Source organism: Ahaetulla prasina, chromosome 4 (assembly GCF_028640845.1).
Source record: "Ahaetulla prasina isolate Xishuangbanna chromosome 4, ASM2864084v1, whole genome shotgun sequence".
Classification (NCBI taxonomy): domain Eukaryota; kingdom Metazoa; phylum Chordata; class Lepidosauria; order Squamata; family Colubridae; genus Ahaetulla; species Ahaetulla prasina.
The window spans coordinates 58,848,444-58,869,153 of record NC_080542.1 but is presented as its reverse complement, the minus strand read 5'-3'; the positions used below and the strand labels follow the sequence as shown (position 1 = coordinate 58,869,153).

Below are 20,710 nucleotides of genomic sequence, written 5' to 3'. Positions count from 1 at the left end.
CAGAGTATCCCTCAAATAATTTTATATAACTAGAGAAAAAAGGTATAAAGCATTAAATTTTATCCCCTAAAGTAAAAAATTGAAACTATTTGTAGTTTCGTTCCAAAACAGACTTCTTGAGACTTTGTGGGATTGGGTGTAGAGGGCACTGTACTTTGGGGTACTAGTAGATTTTCTTTGGGAGGTAGTATCTGATGAAGATTGCTTGTTAGCAAAGCCTTTGCGTCTTAGCAAAACCTAAGGTTCCATCTCATTTTGTTATTTAATATCTACATGAAATTTATGAAAATGTTCATTTAAAGTATTAAAATTAAGTACAGTACTACAAACATTCAATTCTATTGCTCCTTCTCATTAAGACAAATGAAAACATTGATGCCTAAGAATCTTGTCCAAATTTGATTATAATCTAGATGAGATGGGCAACCTGAGATAAATCCTGAAAATCTGAATGTGCTGTTGTATTGCTCATTCAACCTGGTCTAGAAAAGTTATATTCTGAAAAATCAGGTGTGTTAACTAGGATTCATTGATACTATGCTGTACTTTAATTATTTAATGAGAAAGAATTATAAGAAAGAAAGAATTATCAGAAGTCAGTATAATGTTAAAGTATCAGGCTAGAAATCAGGAGACTATGAGTCCTAGCCCTACCTTAGGCACAAAGCCAGCTAGGTGACTATGGGTCAGTCACTCTCTCTCAGCCCTAAGAAGGTGGCAATATCAAACCACTTCTGAAAAATGTCATAACCACCACCCCGCAGAAACCAGTCCAGACAGTTGCCAGGAATCACAGACAGATTCAAAGGCATCCCTCTCCCCTAGAATATAAATGGCTAAATATTGCAAAATGTGTCAGTTTTTAAATTGTTTTTTTAATCGCTGAGGGAAGATCGTCTGTCTCATGAATTTGTTATTAATACCTGTAGGAAGGGTACTTTTACTGACATTATCACAAACAAAGACCCATTTGTTTAGCACAGAGGAAAAACTCTCCTGAGTGTTCTCAGTTTTTGAAAAACATTCTTCCCAGGTACTCTCTGGCTCCAGACCTATAGGTAGACGCTGAAATACAGCTTTCCATCTCTACTCCAATCATGCTGGAGACACAGTGGAAGAGTTGATCCAGTGCTTGGGAGCTCTTATGGTCTGAATGAAATGAAGCTCAATCTAGCCAAACAGAGGTGTTATGTTTCAGACAATTCCCTGCCAGTATCAGATGCTGGTACACCCTCTGACTTGGGCTTCTCTGACTTACATTTACCAACTCCCTCTATCTATGTAGCAAAGACATAGTTGCCATTATCTAGAATGTGAGGTCTTGGCTGTTTGATTCTGAAAAGAGTGTTTGAACTTATGAAACAACAATCACAAAGAAGCATAAAACAAAACAAAAAGTCAGCAAAACTAAGCACTGATATATACCTTGAAATATCTTTTAACAGGAGACTTAATTTTGACACGTCGTTTTCTAAGTAACCAATCACCTCTAACTCATGGAGTGTTAACAGTTGCTGACGGGGATATATTATTTGGCACTTTGGGAAAAAAAGTTTTTTATTTACAAAAAATGCATATAAAGCTAAAAATCAGTTATTTAAAAAGTGCTAACCACCAATTTAATAAATATAAAGACAATATTCAAAGCAAAGTAGTTATTAAAAAGGAATAGGCATTGCTTACTTGTGCAAATTAAATACACAGAAAAAATACATAAGCAAGAATAAAAATAAAATTTATTTAAATACAATCTCTTTAAGGATAAAAATTATACCTTAAGAATTTTAAGAATACTTAAATTACCTTCATTAGTTCTTCTATGCAAGAATGATAGATTTTGAATATAGCTGCAGGAGAAGGTGGCCCAATATATTGCTTAATATCAGCTCTATCTACAAAAGCAATATCAATTTTCTCTGTGATATTTGAAGTCGTCAGTAAAACCACATTAGGATACCTTTAAAATCAAAATTGAAAGAATGTAACTTCATATACTTAAGGAATACAGAAATTTTTCTGATTCAAATATTTTATTAGTTTATCAAAATATAAAATACAGAAGTACAAAGAAAAATAAAAATAAGGGGAAAATAAGGGAGGAAAAGGGGACAAGAAAAAAGTGTAGGGTAAGAGGGAAAAGAAAAAGAAACATACTGATTTCTGAGTCCTTTTGATGCAGTAGAATAAGGGACTAACATAAAACCTCAACTTTTTACTTTTATACAGGGTGGATAAAAATTGATTTTTTTAAAAAAAACCTAAAAAATCAGATTAAAAAAAATAAATTGGATTTTTTAAAAATCAGATTTTTTTTTATTTTTATCAAATATATTTTAATAAAATTCTTTTGGAGTAAAAATCTATCTGAAGATAATCTTCTATTTAAGATACAATAATTTAGTTTATTCAGCATGAGATGGAGCTTAGTTATGTAGCATGAGGCTGTATATTCTGCAATATTTACATTTTTGGTAATCTAATGTAATGAATCCAAGCTCTGCAAGCTGAGATACCATGTACTGCATTGATGCATTCACACAATTTCACAGTAACTATGAGATAAATCATAAAACAAAGTTCAGGAATAATCCTTTATCCCATTGTATCTATGTACACTATAAACTTTATGATTGTTTGAAGAGAAATGCATCTGTACCACCAGGCTCTTAAGTGTGAGGAGGAAGGGCAAGTAGTAAAAATAAAGTGAAGCCTTCTAAGCAGCTTATAAATATAATATTAAAGAGCACCTGTCATTTCAGATCCATCATGGCAGTGTCTGTTAATGCATCAACTCACCTGTTGCCTGCCACATCCCTCACCTTGTTGTGTCACTGCCGCATCACCAGCCATCCCATTAGAGTAAATGGGACTCTTGGTGAGTCAACAGAGGGTGAGAGGAGCCGCTGCGGGACAAAGATGACAGTTGCTCTTTTAAAATTATGATTTAAATCAAGCCTTTTTACTAGTGATTTAAATCATGATTTAAATTGACTGCTCTACTTAAAGAAGGGAATACAATTTTGTTTCTACATGGACACTGCTTTTGGACTTTGAATAAAACTCTGATTTTGGGTTTTGCTAATTAGATAGATTTGTTGTTATAGAAATGGCTAGTATATATTATTATATAAAAGCAGGGTGGATTTGAGCAGCCAATTTTGCCATCTCTGCTAACTCTTACCAACTTTTGCAGCCATTCTGAAGACAGAATTTTTTAACACGAGACAAATTTTCATTCCTCAAGAAAGTATTTTTTGAGTATATGAGGCTTCTCACTATTTCTACACAATAAATTACTGCTCAGTTATGGAGCAAATGAAGTTTGACAACTTTAAATCAACTCTGAAAATTAGTGCTTTTGTTTGATACTAATTAGAATACTAATTCTTAGAATTAGAATACTAATTATTTTGTTTGATACTAATTAGAATTAAACATAATGGATAGGATAATTATATCAAAGAAAATATACTTTTCTTTGATATAATTATCAAATATACTGAAAATATACTAATTTTCAGAGTTAAGTAATAATTATATATATTCTCTAAAATATACTTAATTGATTTTTTCCCCCAAAAGTTTCTCTGAAAGAAGGAATATTTTCTTGCCTCCAGATAGTCCTATTTTAGTTTTAATCTTTTGTAATAAATGGTAATGATTAATGATTACCTTTTGATCTGATCAATTTGTGTAAGTACTGCATTTACAACACGGATGGCATCAGAAGGCTCAGTACCTGCTTGAAAAGCATTACGAGCAGCAGTGAGACTTTCCACCTGCAAAAGAAAAAAAATTGCTATCTTTTTAGGATAGTAATTTTATAAAAAGAGTTCTGCCTAAACTTTTAAATCAGAGGTGTCAAATTCATGTTGTCAGGACAGCATTACATAATGTATCGGGATTTTCCCCCCTTGCTAAACCCGCTGTGGGCATGGCCAGCGCATGATGCATCCAGCCCATGGGCCTGGAGCTTGACAGCCCTGTCAAATGTGCCATTTCTATTCTTTCTGCCTCAGAATAAGAAAAAACATTAGCAATATTATATATTACTATAGTTAAAAAGACAGTGAACATCTAAAACAGAGCTTTTTTTTAAAAAAAAAAACCTTTGCTGCCTGAAAATTCAAATTTTAGACAACTAACTTTTCTTTCTAAGTCAGCAACAGAGTGCCTTAAAGATGCAGTGATATTATCTAGACTCCTTTTAGTCTAGACTCAAATCTATGCATGGGATGAAAAGAGTATTGTCAATTGACAACATTCTTGACATGTTCTTAAACAGGAACTGGATGGAGAGAGTACATTCCTTCTAATCCTGTCACATCCCATAGCATGATAGCCTTAACCATGATATCCTCCTGGAGCACCAGCTGACACTGAGAGTGGAAGCTTTGTGTTTTAGGAATTTGTAAGTGGGAAATTTCAGTTATTAGTAGAAGAATCAGTCTAGTGGAGACTCATATGTAGGTGCTTCAGAACTCATACAATGTAAGGACTTTAACAGCCATTATGTAAGACAGACAGAAGACTAGCAGTGTGTATCCATGAACAGCACAGATTGCCAATAGGCCTTTGGAAATAGGTCTCTAACTTATAAAATTCCACAATATATGGCTTGCGTCCAAGGCACTTCAGATTACTTTCTCTGTGTTGAGTGACTTATAGGATCTTTCTGGAGTGTACATTCTTTTAACAAAATTTTTTGTTACAATACAATTTCATGAAAGATAAAGGCTTACAAATAGCTGTAGCTAAGTGCAGGATATCTCCCTCAATTACTGACCTTCTAGAAATTAGTAAAAACAAATTAGTTTAGAAAGCATTTGGAGTGTGAAGAGTAAATTTTCATTAGTACTAAGGTGGCAAGACTCAATATGTAGGGATATAAAATATAAGAGCATGATTATATTTTCTAAGCTTCTAGATATAAGAAAAGTATAGTATATGGCTAGTCTAAAGAAAAGAAGAATTAGGGGTGACATGATAGCAGTATTCCAATATTTGAGAGGCTGCCACAAAGAAGAGGGGGGTCAAATTATTCTCCAGTCCACCAGAGGGCAGGACAAGAAATAATGGTTGGAAACTGATCAAAGAGAGAAGCAACCTGGAATTAAGGACAAACTTCCTAACAGTAAGGACAATTAACCAGTGGAACAGCTTGCCTTCAGAAATCGTGGGCAGTCCATCCCACAATTGGAGGGATGGACTGCCCATGATTTCTGGGCAGTCCTTGGAGGTTTTTAAGAAGAAACTGGACAGTCACTTGTCTGAAATGGTATAGATCAGTGATGGCTAACCTTTTTGCCATCACGTGCCAGGCAAAAAGGGTGTGTGTGTGTGTGGAAGATTCGCACATGTGCATGCCCACACCCATAATTCTATGCACCCTGCCCTGCACACGCAACCCCCCTCCCCCTGCTTCTAGCACGTGATGGCCCAGTAGGTCCATTTTTCTTTCTCACCTGGCTCCAGGTCCTCTCTATGCATCTGGGGAGGGCGAAAACAGCCTTCCCCACCCCTTCGAAGGCCCTCCATAGGCCTGAAACGGCCCGTTTGCCAACTTCCGGTTGGACAGGAAGTGATGTTTTTTGCTGTCCCCAGCCTCCAGAGCCACTCTAGGAGTCTCTGGGAAATTGGGAAACGGGCTGTTTTGGGCCTCCAGTGGGCCTCGGGAAGGCTGCTTTTGCCCTCCCTAGATGCATAGAGAGGATCTGGAGCCAGGTGAGAAAGAAAAACGGGCCTTCCTCAGGTCCTGCGGAGGCAAGAAACAGCTTGTTTCTCTACTTCTGGTGGGCCCAGAAGGTCTGAAAATCAGCTGGCTGGCGTGCGTATGTGTGCTGGAGCTGAGCCAGCGTGCCCAATGATATGGCTACGTGTGCCACCTGTGGCACGTGTTCCATAGGTTTGCCATCACGGCTATAGGTTCTCCTGCTTGAGCAGGGGGCTAGACTAGAAGGTCCCTTCAGCTCTAGTCTATTCTAATTCTATAGCCTCTAACAATGTCTAGCGCAGGTTTTATTAGAATTGTAATTGAAACCACAGAATCTGAACAAAAGTTGAAAATTAGATAATATATTTGCAATATTTTTGTATAAAAACTATAATAAAAATAATTATCAAGTTAATAGTTATATATGTATCTTCAGAGAATGAAAAAATAATATGATCTCCTCAGAAGATTATAAAGATGATTTACCAAGGAAGGAAGTACTTAACTTATATTTGGCAGGACTGACAAAAGGCAGTACTAAAAGTAGAGACTAAAGTGACATTTTACTTCGAATTTAAATCACCAGATTAAAGTCATTCAAGAATAAATCTTGCCAAGTCAACCTTACAGTAGTTATTGATAAGACAATTTCTTCAGATTCTAAGAATGCTACATGGATAATTTTTCTTGATTTTTATGTCAGCCAAGCATTCAACAAAGTACCCCATGACTTTTTGATTAAAAAAGATAATTAAGTGTAAGTAGGTTGACAGGATGGTATACCATTTAGGTTAATTACATAGCTCACCCAAAAACTAGCAGTAGTCAAAGAATTCTGATATTATGATCTTAGTGAATTCTCTGAGCCAGTGGCTGAGGACGTAATTAGCCTGAACAGCCAGCAGAACAATCAGGCATTTGTGGCAACTTCCAAGTTTGAAAATATGAGTCTGGATTCAAATGTGGGAGCAGATTCTGGCAGGCTGCCTAGTGCTAGAATCATTTGTAGCTAACTACCAGTTTGTCAGATTAAACAAATGTGACCAGCATGTATTCTCCAGAGGAGACAACAGCCACACACCTAATTAACCTACATCAGCAACTGGGGTTTATTTATTTATTTATTTATTATTCACACTTTTATACCGCCCTATCTCCCTAGGGACTCAGGGCGGTTTACAGCCATATAAAAACATATATATATATACAGGGTAAACATTAATTTAAAAAACTTATTACATAGGCCGAATATTTAAAATAGAGATATAAATAATAAAACCCATTTAAAACCAGATTTAAAATTTAAACATTTAAAAATTTAAAATTCTAGTCCAGTCCTGCGCAGATAAATAGATGTGTCTTAAGCTCGCAGCGGGAGGTTCGAAGGTCAGGAAGTTGGTGAAGACCTGGGGGAAGCTCGTTCCAGAGGGTGGGGCCCCCCACAGAAAAGGCCCTTCCCCTGGGTGTCGCCAGTCGGCACTGCCTGTCCAACGGCACCCTGAGGAGTCCCTCTCTGTGAGAGCGCACGGGTCAGTGAGAGGCATTCGGTGGCAGCAGACGGTCCCGTAAGTAGCCCGGCCCTATGCCATGGAGCGCTTTGAAGATCATTACCAAAACCTTGAAGCGCACCCGGAAGGCCACAGGCAGCCAGTGCAGTCTGCGCAGGAGAGGTGTTACGTGGGAGCCACGAGAGGGGCTCCCTCTATCACCCGCGCAGCCGCATTCTGAACTACCTGGAGTCTCCGGGTGCTCCTCAAGGGGAGCCCCATGTAGAGAGCATTGCAGTAATCCAGACGAGATGTCACGAGAGCATGTGACTGTGCATAGGGCATCCCGGTCTAGAAAGGGGCGCAACTGGCGAACCTGGTGAAAAGCTCTCCTGGAGACGGCCGTCAAATGGTCTTCGAAAGACAGCTGTCCATCCAGGAGGACGCCCAAGTTGCGCAGGGTTATCTGAGAACAGCCTTTAGCTCTTTTCTTTTGGAAGCCAACCCTCAGACTATGGACTTACATTTCTACAGTGTTTATTTGTTCAGTGTCAGATGTATATGGGGATTCTCAGTCATTCAGGTCAGGGTTGTCCCAAAGGTGCTTTTTCAAGAGGCAACTGGAGTTTCTTATTTTTCTTTGCTTCTCATCCAAGAAGCTTCTTCAGCTCTGAGTGGATGGTGATGAATGGAAGCTCTTGTTCAGGGTCAGTTCAAAATTAGGATGATGCTGAAAGAATGGACTTACAATTGGTCCTTACAACACTTTTGACTGTTGCTGCAGTGACAAGATGTGAGCAAGCAATAAAAAGCTAGCTTCAGGCACATAGATACCTTTAGGGTAGCCTTAGCTACAGTTCCATCTTTGTAATATGCTGCTCTCTGCTCTGGTCCTGGAAGGTGTATGTGTTCTGTTTGTGGAATTCCTGCCTATGAAAGCACTATATAATCTGGATCTGCCCAGGGGAAAGCACCACTACTACTCATAGTCTCCATGGTAAAGCGGGAGAGGCAATGATGGCTTGGCCATAGGAGAAATTGTGTCTCCAGACTGGGCTAGGGTTGGCCTGGGCAGACAAGGGGAGGGAGGGAGGTGAAAATCACTGAAGTTAGTGATGGGAGCAACAACAGAATTCAGTAACCATCTTGGCCATGTTGCACAGGGCAGCAAAAAGGGGAGACATGTGGAGATAGGCAGGAGCTAGTGAATCAATTCTTGTGTCCCTTGATCTCTCTGTGGCTTTTGCTATACAATATTCTTTTGAATTGGCTCCAGGGAGTCTCTTCTTTTCTTTTGGAACACAATCATTGTTGGGCTATGGGATAGATTTTACTCCCTAGGCCCCTTCTTTGTGGGATGGAGGGACCTGTGTGATTCATCGTGTTGGCTTTCTGAAAAGCTTTAAAAACCTGGCTCTTCTCCCAGGCCTTGGGCTAGAGAGGTTGTAGAGGGGATATTGAATATATTTGTATGCATGGATGTTGTTGACCACAGTTGACATCTTTTTTTATCATAATTGTGGGTCTTTTTATTGTATTTTATTGTATTTATTTTTTATTCTATTTTATTCTATCGGTCCACAATAGAAATAATATTCTCACATAGTGCATTACAGTAAAGTATGCTGGTTTAATTGCTGCGTACAGGAAGGCACTAGACTAGTGATCAATTCGGCACAAGATACCATTGGTTGCCCTCTAACACCACTGGCTGACATCGCCAGGTCTCGCTGCTTTAGCAGATTAAGGAAGATACTCAGAGATGATTCACAACCTGGTCTTTTCCATGTCTATCATCGGGCAAAAGACACTGAAGCATAGCCAGCTGAACAAATAAGATTTAAAAATAGTTTCTATCCTTGGGTTGTCAGACTCTTAAACACAACCACAATCACTCTACGCAAATGCGGAAATGTATTTCTTTTTCTTTCTCCCCCCCACCCTCAATTGCATAGAGATTATTCTTTATACTATTTGTGTTGTTTGTATTTTTTGTCATGGATTACACCAGTGAGGCTAAAACTAATTTCATTTTATACATGATGTACAATGACAATAAAGGCTATACTATACTATTGTAAGCCACTCAAAATTAGTTTGCAGTCTGTCAGTGCCTAAATTGAACTGAATTTATTTTTACTTGCAAGCTGCCATAAGTCATTCTGAGTTTGGTGGCTTATGAATCTGTGTTATAAATATAAATTAGAACTCAGATTAAAATATATATTATGCAAATATAGCTGATGTGGTATCTTTATGAATAGGTGTATATATATTTAAATTTGCAAACAAACACAGGCAGAATCATGAGCATATTCAGATTTTAACCTGAGATGTAACCCATAAAAAGCACAGGTGGATTTTGAATTACCCACAGCCCCTGCACGAATTAAAATCTGATTTCTTTTCCTTCATACAGCCTTATTTGGATTTCGATAGAAAAAAGACATAGAATTTTGTAATATGCATACTGGTAATAATAAGTGCTACTATAATCATACCTCATCAATAAGTACAAATACAAGGGCATCTTTGTCATCAATTAATTCTTGAATCTTCTGAAACATTTTTGTAACAAGTTTGCCACTCTAAAAAAAAAACATAATATATAAATTGATAAAATAGTTTTTATCCCTATAGGGCAGGCCAGGTGCCCACCCTGGCTCCGCAAAGGCAAAAAATGTCACAATACGTCACAATCCAGCCCTCAATGCGATCAAGTTCGACACTCCTGCTAATAGGGTATTAAGGATTACAATTTAACTTATTATTCAACTGATTATTGTTACTTCCCAATGCAACATTGTTGCATACTTTTTGCTGACACATATTCTGCATGGCTGAAACAATAGATTTCATATATACAGTCTTAACTATGACTGTTCCCCCAAAGAACAGACAAGTAGAAATCCTCTCAAAAGTAGAAGTAACATGCAGGATACTGTATTTCATCAATCACAAAATTATAGCATGCAAAAGGAGAAACAAAACTGTAGAACAGCATAGGACTAGACACAAATGGAGCCTGCCTACTCCCAACACCCTCGATTACTATTTCTTGACACATAAACAGCATTGTGATTACAATTCTAAATATTGTATATTTACTTCACCTTACCCTGATTTCAGAAAAAAGTAATAAGACTGAATTGTGTTGTTCTGCTGGTTTATTCTTTTTTGGGAAATAGTCTGCTTTTTTGTAATGCCAGCATTGAGATTAATATTACTCATTTTATGGTAGATAACAAGAAACAAAATACACATAAGAATCTATGTGTTATATATGAAATCAGTTATAAACCCTGGGAAATTTATGAGAAAGGATATTCAAAACAGCTACTCAGGCTCGTCATATAGTACTTTTTTTTTACTAGCCCATAGCCAAAACCCTTTGAAGCAAAAAATACATAAAATAAAAATATTTTACTCTAAATCCCTTTTAATTCTCTAATTAGAATTCCTGTTTCCCTTTAAGGGAATTCATTGAAAAAGATTATTACTGTGTACACATAAGTAATTCCCCTGCAAGGAAGACGGGTATGTTTGATTGGTCAGCTCAAGCTTTTATATTCTGGAGAAAACTTGGAGTTGTTTTTAAAACTCTATTGAATAGTCTGGCCAAGGCTTAGTCACAGCCTGTAATAAGTTAGTGATAACATCCTTGAAGTACACTTTTATGAACTCCATGGATGCTGGAAGGCCTCAGTTTTCAGAGGAACAATAAAGAACAAATCCAACCAAGTATGAAATGGGAGAACAATAAAATATAACAAAAAGACTATTTGAATAAAATTTAAATAAAACAAGATATTCTACTTATATGAACTTTGCCACCATTTGGAAAAATACTTAATTTTTCACTATTCTACAGGCCATTTGTATTATGCAGATATATTAAGATTACTGTGAAAGATGGGAAGTCTCAGGTCTGCTTTCTTCTCCCCAGAGATTGTTGGCTCCACCTCCTGCTATGGGAAAGGTTTCATAATATTTTCCTACTTTACCATCTAAATTGTGGTAACAGGTTTGAATTAAACTGGCATATTACTATGAATGCTGACTATGGTATTATTGAGGACATTTTCCTTTAGTTTGTTAATTTTGCTCCTATTATCCTTTATTTTTGCTGTGTTGTTTTATTTTTAAATTTTTATATTGGGGTTGTTTTATGTAACATTTTTATGTGATTGCCAAGAGTTGCTTTTCATCGCAATGACATGCAAATATATGGAATGGAATGGAATAGGGGAAAATGGAAAAAAACCCTGTAGCATCACTTCCTAATACCCTATTTCCCCCAAAATAAGACATCCCCTGATAATAAGCCCAATTGGGCTTTTGAGCACATGGCAATAAGGCCAAGTGCTTATTTCAGGGTTCAAAAAAAATATAAGACAGGGTCTTATTTTTGGGAAAACACAGGTAAATTTGTGTGGATATGATCTAAGGTTTAAAAAATGTAAAATGGCACAAAAATTCAAGACTTGATGTACTACAAATTGTAATAAATTTTACAGATTCAGTGGCTGGGACCTGAGATCAAAGATTAAAGTGTTGGAAAAAGATAAGAATGATTTTGCTTTGTTTAAGAACAATAACATTTAATTACAAAAGTTACAAGAAATAATTAAGGAGACACAGGTCCCATAAAATATAAGTTAAAATCTTATGTTGAACCTGCATATTGGAGCAAATAGATTTCTGCAATTAAAGAGTAATTTACATCAAATTCCATTCCAGCCTTTCCCCACTCTTCCATCAAGATTTATCACGCAACAATTTTCATTTGTTTCACTTAGAGAGCTCTTGCCTCAGAATCTCCCTCAAATCCATTTTCTCTCTCTTATCAGCTCCCCCTCCCCAATCTCTTTCTCCTTTATTTCTGCAGGGGGCTTTTTTGGTTTTGCTCCAGCAAAAAAACAACAACTTTTCTTGCTCCTCTTCTCTTGAAATTAGGATTCCAAAATAACTAAGCTTTTGTTCTCTTTAGCACAAAGAAAGGGCATGAATTATCCCCCTGCCCCTTCCTTTTATTATTAGGCATATCCTATTTGGAGAGGAAAAGTATGAAAATCTTGTTTGATTAAGTGTTAAGTAGCCTTCTGGACTGATTCAGCTTGCCTACTTTTCCAATGTGTGACAGATTCTGGAATGAATAGGGCTTGTCCATTCATTACACAGGTTCATTATGAGACATGATACTTTATTTTTACACCAACATCTAGCAAGATAAGGGTATAAATTCCCTAGCAATTGAACTTACCACAAAAATCACAAATGGGATTTCAACATCTGCAATATAGATATATAGATATATATAAATACATACCTCTGAGAACCACTTAGAAAAAAGGCTGTGACTATTTATCTCTACCAACTGTCCATAGCAGTACCTAAAAGTTTAATTAAAATTAACTCTTAAAACAAAGTTATTATTCCTGTCATGTCTTTATAAAGCATTAGACCAGATAATTCTTTTCCCAAGAGTCTTAGAGTTATGTAGAGAGTAATGATTAAAGCAAAGCTGACCATTTATCATTTTATTGTGAGAATTAACTAAAACAAATGAAGCCAAAACAGGGTCAACTTTGTCAACTTGAAATAACTATTATTAAATAAGGAAAAATAACCAGTCTCAAAGGAATTAACAATTTCAGAGTTATTACGGGTCATGATATTTCATTTATATTGGTCTGAAATGCACAAATACTTTTGTTTTCATTAATATATTTACACTGTTCCAGAACATGGATAGTATGATGTCCAAATGAGAAAACTCCAGATTAAAAGAAGAACTTTGTATATATAATAATATTCAACCTTTGCAAATTAATGTTGACATACTAGCTTGTAAATTAGAGCTATTTTGACTTTAAATATAGAAAACATTACTTATTACCTATGTGAGAGTCTAATAGTCAACTTCTGTGCCATTGCTCGACAAAGGGAAGTTTTACCAGTTCCAGGAGGACCTACAATCAAAATATAGAATACTATTAAATAACTTAATTTAGCATGTTTCCTGCCACATCAGCTGACAGCATTTGCTTCTGAATTATGGCAGTCTCACAGTAGTGACTGTCACACAAAGTAGTTAAGTATATGAAAACACAGTGCAATTTTGCTTCATCTTTCACCTTCCATTGTAGTACAGTACAGGAGAAATAATACAGATTTTCTTACAGGATTATTCTACAAATTATTTAAGCCACTGAGGAGAAACTTTCTCCTCAGTCTTACAGTCTTACAAAATGCTACCAGTTAAGCATTACACTGAAGTATTCTAGCTACATACTTTTTAATTAAAAAGATGATAGTTACCATGTAGTAGAATAACTCTGTTCCATGATATCAAGTTGTTATCAACACTTCGGTCAGAGAATAGTAATGTTGTGGTCACATAATTTAATAACTAATTAAAGAGTAAAGTAAAGAATAGCATATCAGAACAAAACTGAACATTTTGTTAATTTTTTCCATCAATGTGAAGAGCAAATCAATCCAAATGATATAAAAGCATAAGAGAATTATTATGACATTATAATTAGGTTTGTTATTATTATTGTTATTATACATTAAGTTTGTTGTAGATTTAATAGACTTGAATAAAAACAAGATCAACTTATAATTTTATCATCAAATGATGAAAAAGCCTTTGGCAAAATTGTAGCTGCTGATATTATACTTCATTGTTTATTTTTCCTTTTTCTAGTTACCTTAACTTTTTAAAAGCAGTTTTTATGCAATGTCTTTTCTTTGAGAATGTATGCACATATTATAATTATCTATGTGATTTTTCCTTTTCTTTTTCTGGTATTATTTTAAAAGCAATGAATAAGTAAAAATAAGAATAGGAAATTAGATTCTTTTCTTAGTAAATAATTATTTTTCCAAAACCCCTTTCCCATTTTGTGCAATGGAAGTATGGTATTTTACACACATATAAATTAAGATTTGGGGGATAAATCAAATTATATCAAAGCAGATGGAATTTGGAAATAAAATAACGTTCCCATTTATGAACTATATCTTTCTTGTAAATACCTAGAATTTCTCAATATCCTCATTTTTAAATGCCTGTATCTTCAGAATTCAAGAATGGAGAATTTATAATACATTATCCTAAATTAGATAATTTAGCTTTTTAAAACTGAATACTGTATTTGTACAAATGTTACATGGGATTCCCTTCAGAAAAGAAACATCTTTTTCACTCATTAGAAAGTAATATATGTACAAACGTTCCCAAAATATATGAAATGAGCTAATAAAAGAAAAAAATATTTTCCCTAATGCCATATCACAAATTCAACCAAGAATTCTTTTTTTCTCTATCTCTCTCTTTCTGTATTAAGTCTGATGAAAAGAAGGACTAGGGATGACATGTTAGCAGTGTTCCAATATCTTAGGAGCTGCCACAAAGAAGAGAGTCAAGCTATTCTCCAAAGCACCTGAGGGCAGGACAAGAAAACATGTGGGGTGCCACAGGGGTCGGTTCTCTCGCCCCTCCTGTTCATCATCTATTTGAAACCGTTGGGGGAGATCATCCGTGGTTTTGGGGTGAGTTGCCAGCTGTACGCTGATGACACTCAGCTGTACATTTCCCCCCCGGATCACCCCAACGAAGCTGTCGATGTGATGTCCCGGTGCCTTGAAGCCATTCGGGTCTGGATGGGACGAACAGACTTCGACTCAACCCCTCCAAGACAGAGTGGCTGTGGATGCCGGCGTCCCGGTACAGTCAGCTAGTTCCGTCGCTGACTGGGGGGGGGGTCGCTGGCCCCCAGGGAGTTGGTTCGCAGCTTAGGCGTTCTCCTGGATGCACGGCTGTCGTTGGAAGAACACTTGACGGCCGTTGCCAGGGGAGCTTTTTATCAGGTTCGCCTGATCCGCCAACTGCATCCCTTCCTGGACTGGGATTCGTTATGCACAGTCACTCATGCCCTCGTTACCTCCCGCCTGGATTACTGCAATGCTCTCTACATGGGGCTCCCCTTGAAGAGCACCGGAAGACTTCAACTGGTACAGAATGCTGTGTGGGGGATAGAGGGAACGTCTCGGAGCTTCCATATAAAACCTCTCCTACGCAAGCTGCACTGGTTGCCGGTGGTCTTCCGCGTGCAATTCAAAGTGTTAGTGATCACCTTTAAAGCGCTCCATGGCATAGGACCAGGTTACTTACGGGACCGCCTACTGCCGCCAATAGCCTCCCATCGACCTGTGCGCTCCCACAGGGAGGGTCTCCTCGGGGTGCCGTCAGCTAAACAATGTCGGCTGGCTGCCCCCAGGGGAAGAGCCTTCTCTGTGGGGGCACCTACCCTATGGAACGAACTGCCTCTAGGGCTACGCCTCCTTCCTGACCTCCGGGCCTTTAAGCGCGAGCTCAAGACTTTTTTGCTTCAGGGTTGGTCTAAGAGTAATTTTTAATTGAGTGGTTTTATTACTTGTTATTTTAATATTCGGCCTTATGGTTTAAGATTTTTAAATTTCAAATATTGTGTTTTAATTTTTGTATATGTCTTTTTAACTTGGCTGTAAACCACCCTGAGTCTTTGGAGAAAGGGCGGTATAGAAATGTAAATAATAAATAAATAATAAATAAATAAGAAGCAATGGGTGGAAACTAATGAAGGAGAGAAGCAACCTAGAACTAAGGAGAAATTTCTTGACAGTTAGAACAATTAATCAGTGGAACAACTTGCCTCCAGAAGTTGTAAATGCTCCAATACTGGAAGTTTTTAAGAAGAGATTGGATAGCCATTTGTCTGAAATGGTATAGGGTTTCCTGCCTGTTGAGTGGTTGGACTAGAAGACCTCCAAGATCCCTTCCAACTCTGTTATTCTATTAAATTAATTAAGGTTTTAATGAATTGTGAATGGAAAATTTATTGAAAATAGGAATGTTGTGCTGTGAAGTTAAGAGAAGGGGAACATACAATACATCTGAATGAAGGTGATTTTAAAACAATATTAAAACTATATATAATTAATCTCAACTTCACACTTTCACTCACTTGTTGTAGATCCTAATTAAAAGGAAATGTTTTCCAAACTGTCTTCTTTCAAATATGACTAGCCTATAAAAGGGAAATAGCTTTTGACACCTAAGTATAGTAATATATATATATATATATATTTGTAAACTAGACTGCACTTCACAGAATGCATGGAGCCTTATTTTCAGCTATCTGATCCTTACCATGACTTCCATTCTATTTTTAGTACTCCTGTAATACCAATTTGATTTTGCCAAGATCAGGAAGCACCAACTTCTTCAATGACACAAATAAATGCCAGGAAACACAGTGAAGTAGTTTAAGTAAAGAGTTATTAAAACAATACTTGTTATCAATCATGGGATGGGAAATTCCTGTAATTACCGTATTAATGTAATTCTGATCCTATAAAATCATTGCAAAAAAAGCATCTTTTTGAATGAAGAAAATCTGACATAGACATATTAACCCAGTCTGGATCAATTGAACTTAGAACTGAAGAAGCTTCTTGGAGGAGAATCAAAATATTTTCAAAGAGAAACAAACCCAAGAAAGTCCCGTTGCCTTTTGGTAAAAGCATCTTTGGGACAACCATGACCTGAATGATGGTTGAAACTCTCCATAGACCTAACCATATTGACTTTGTCAATCTGATAAATTATAAATTAGATTGTTTCAAACATATTCAACCATTTAGAAACTTGATAAAAATGTAACTTACATCTGATTTTATTTCAGCATCATAAATTAGGCTTTCCCATAGACGATGAAACTCAACTGTTAAAGACAAAAACTGTGTATTATTTTAAAGGAAAAAAAGGCAAACTATTAAAAACAGTATAGTTGGCAATAGAAATCTTGGAATTTTTGAAGTAGTGACTATAATAATGAGAGATGGAGTATTTTGCCCATATTGCTATACTAGCCAGTCAGAAAATTCCCAATTACCTGAAAATTCCCAATTAGCTTTTCTCAATTCCCATTGAGAAAATGAAAAATCAAAACCACATGGCTTCAAAGTAAAAATAAAACCAAAAATAGAGATTGTATGTATCTTTATCGAGTATTCATTATCTTCCTTTGTAATGCAAGATAAAGCCCCCCTGATTTCAGATCTAATTCAGGAAAGGACCATGGACGTTATGGGCATTACGGAAACCTGGTTGGGCAGTGAAGGGGGGGTTCCCCTAGTAGAGATGTGCCCACCAGGTTTCCGAGCATTCCATCAGCTGAGGGCCCAAGGTAGGGGTGGCGGTTATTATTAGGGAAAGTCTGGAACTGAGGGAGACCACTGTGCCTCAGATAGCTGGGTGTGAAACCCTCTATGTGAAGTGGGGTCGTAGGACTCAGGTGGGCTTGTTGATCACGTACCTGGCTCCTTGCTGCGTGACAACAGCCCTGCCCGAGCTGTTGGAGTTGCTGGCTGGGTTGGCAGTTGAAACCCCTAGACTGTTGGTCATGGGGGATTTCAACTTGCCATCAACTGGCACGGCATCCTCGATCGCTCGGGAGTTCATGGCTTCCATGACAGCCATGGACCTGACTCAATTAATTGATGGCCCTACTCACATTGGGGGTGGCACCCTAGACTTGGTTTTTATCTCTGGCCAATGGCTGAATGATCTGATTTTAAATGATTTAGTTATTGAACCTTTGTCATAGTCAGATCATTTTCTCCTTCGTCTGGACTTTCAGACCGCTACCCACTGCCGCAGGGAGACGGAACCAATACGTTGGATCCGTCCAAGGCGCTTGATGGACCCTGAGAGGTTCCTGACGGAACTTGGGCCGTTTCCCAAGAACCTGGCCCACGGCACGACTGAAGAACTAGTTGTGGCCTGGGAACAAAGCCTTTGCGGCCTCTGACCCAGCGTTGGTCTCAACCAGCTCCTTGGTTTTCTGAGGAGCTGAGGGAGATGAAACGCCGGAGAAGACGCCTAGAGAGTGCCTGGAGATCCAGCCGTTCTGAGTCTGACCGGACACTAGTTAGGTCCTTTATCAGGACCTACCTAGTGGCATTGAGGGATGCGAAACGTTCTTACGTTTCCTCCCTCATTGCGTCGGCAGATAACTGCCCGGCCGCCCTATTTCGGGTGACCCGCTCTCTCCTTCAACAGGAGGGGCGGGGGAACCCATTACAAGGGCGTGCCGAGGAGTTTAACGGTTATCTATACAATAAAATCGTTCAGTTTCGGGACGGATTGGATCAAAATTGGGTAGATCCGGACGAGAGTTTTGAGACTCGTCTTGTTGAGAGTGTTTGGGATGGTTTTGACCCTGTGACTCCTGAGGACATGGACAGGTTGCTGGGAAGACTAAATGCCACCACATGTTTACTGGACCCGTGCCCCTCCTGGTTGGTTCTGGCCACGCAGGAGGTGACACGAGGCTGGCTCCAGGGGATTATAAATGCTTCTTTGCGGGAGGGGGTCTTTCCCGCTGTCTTAAAAGAGGCGGTGGTGAGACCTCTCCTCAAGAAGCCTTCCCTGGACCTGGCTGTTTTAGGAAATTATCGTCTGGTCTCCAACCTTCACTTTACAGGGAAGGTTGTAGAGACTGTGGTGGCATGTCAGCTACCCCAGTACCTGGATGAAACTGTCTATCTGGACCCGTTCCAGTCCGGCTTTCGGCCCGGGTACAGTACGAAGACGGCTTTGGTGGATGATCTCTGGAGGGCCAGGGATAAGGGTTACTCCTCTGCCCTGGTCCTATTAGACCTCTCAGCAGCTTTTGATACCATCGACCATGGTATCCTGCTGCGCCGGTTGGAGGGGTTGGGAGTGGGAGGCACCGTTTATCGGTGGTTCTCCTCCTACCTCTCTGACCGGACGCAGACGGTGTTGACAGGGGGGCAGAGATCGACTCCGAGGCGCCTCATGTGTGGGGTGCTGCAGGGATCGATTCTCTCGCCTCTCCTGTTCAACATCTACATGAAGCCACTGGGTGAGATCATCAGTGGTTTTGGAGTGAGATACCAACTGTACGCTGATGACACGCAGCTGTACTTTTCCACCCCAGGCCACCCCAACGAAGCTATCGAAGTACTGTCCCGGTGTCTGGAAGCCGTACGGGTCTGGATCGGGAGGAACAGGCTCAAACTTAATCCCTCCAAGACGGAGTGGCTGTGGATGCCGGCACCCCGGTACAGTCAGCTGCAGCCGTGGCTGTCTGTTGGGGGTGAGTCATTGGCCCCGATGGAAAAGGTGCGCAATTTGGGCGTGCTCCTGGATGGGCGGTTGTCTTTCGAAGACCATTTGACAGCTGTCTCCAGGAGAGCTTTTTATCAGGTTCGCCTGATCCGCCAGGCGGATCATTCCTGGACCGGGATGCCCTATGCACGGTCACTCATGCTCTCGTTACCTCTCGCCTGGACTATTGCAATGCTCTCTACATAGGGCTCCCTTTGAGGAGCACCCGGAGACTCCAGGTAGTCCAGAATGCGGCTGCGTGGGTTATTGAGGGAGCGGTTCGGAGCTCCCATGTAACACCTATCCTGCGCAGACTGCACTGGCTGCCTGTTGTCTTCCGGGTGCGCTTCAAAGTGTTAGTTACTACCTTTAAAGCGCTTCATGGCTTAGGACTGGAATACCTACGGGACCGTCTACTGCCAACGTCTATCTCCCAACGATCAGTGCACTCTCACAGAGAGGGGCTCCTCAGGATGCCGGCAGCCAAGCAATGTCGGCTGGCGGCCCCCAGGGGGAGGGCCTTCTCTGTGGGGGCTCCTACCCTATGGAACGAGCTTCCCCCTGGACTCCGACAAATACCTGACCTTAGGACCTTCCGCCGCGAACTTAAAACCTACTTATTTCGTCTTGCTGGACTCGCTTAAATTTTAAATTATCAAATTGATTTTATGGGTTTTAAATTTTTTGTAAATTTTAGAGGGTAATATTTTATCTATAAGTAGCCATATCAAATAGGTTTTTTTAAGGGTTGTTCTTAGTTTTGTATTGTTGTTTTTCCTGTATTTTATTCTTGGCTGTACACCGCCCTGAGTCCTTCGGGAGAAGGGCGGTCTATAAATAAAAATATTCTATTCTATTCTATTCTATTCTATTCTATTCTATTCTATTCTATTCTATTCTATTCTATTCTATTCTTTAAAATCTAAAGCTAAGAACATGTATTTTTGAACAAATAACATCCTTTTGATAGGATTATCTTAGTCTACACAAATCATGAGGTATAAGCCAAGATTCCCGAACCACTAGGCCATGGCCCACTACCGGGCTTTGAGCCTTTCACAAAACTTACACATGCATCCTATTCATGCAAGCAGTGGGTACATGTACTCCATTTGTGTGAGTGGCAGGTGCATGTGCCTACCATTCACACAAATGAAGCTGTGCACATGCTTGTCCACCACACATGCAGAACCATCCCCTTTCCCCGCCTGCCAGTCCGCAAAACTGAAAAGGTTGGGGAACTCTGGTATAAGGCAATTGTTAAAAAACAACTTCTCAGGTTCCGAGAAATTTAGCATGAACAGTCTTCAGTTCATGTTTCATTTT

The 20,710-nt window shown here is 38.9% G+C and overlaps 1 protein-coding gene across 1 annotated transcript in view; it reads right to left on the bottom strand.

The window, feature by feature from the left end:
• TRIP13 (thyroid hormone receptor interactor 13) overlaps positions 1-20,710 on the bottom strand; it is a 44,178-nt gene that overhangs the window by 10,288 nt on the left and 13,180 nt on the right. The window contains exons 6-13 of the mRNA XM_058180353.1: positions 16,918-16,973; positions 13,522-13,612; positions 13,100-13,172; positions 12,530-12,593; positions 9,702-9,788; positions 3,673-3,779; positions 1,804-1,957; positions 1,426-1,538 (exon numbers count right to left, since the gene is read on the bottom strand). Coding sequence (XP_058036336.1) covers positions 1,426-1,538; positions 1,804-1,957; positions 3,673-3,779; positions 9,702-9,788; positions 12,530-12,593; positions 13,100-13,172; positions 13,522-13,612; positions 16,918-16,973 — 745 coding nt within the window. The remainder of the gene's footprint in view (positions 1-1,425; positions 1,539-1,803; positions 1,958-3,672; positions 3,780-9,701; positions 9,789-12,529; positions 12,594-13,099; positions 13,173-13,521; positions 13,613-16,917; positions 16,974-20,710) is intronic.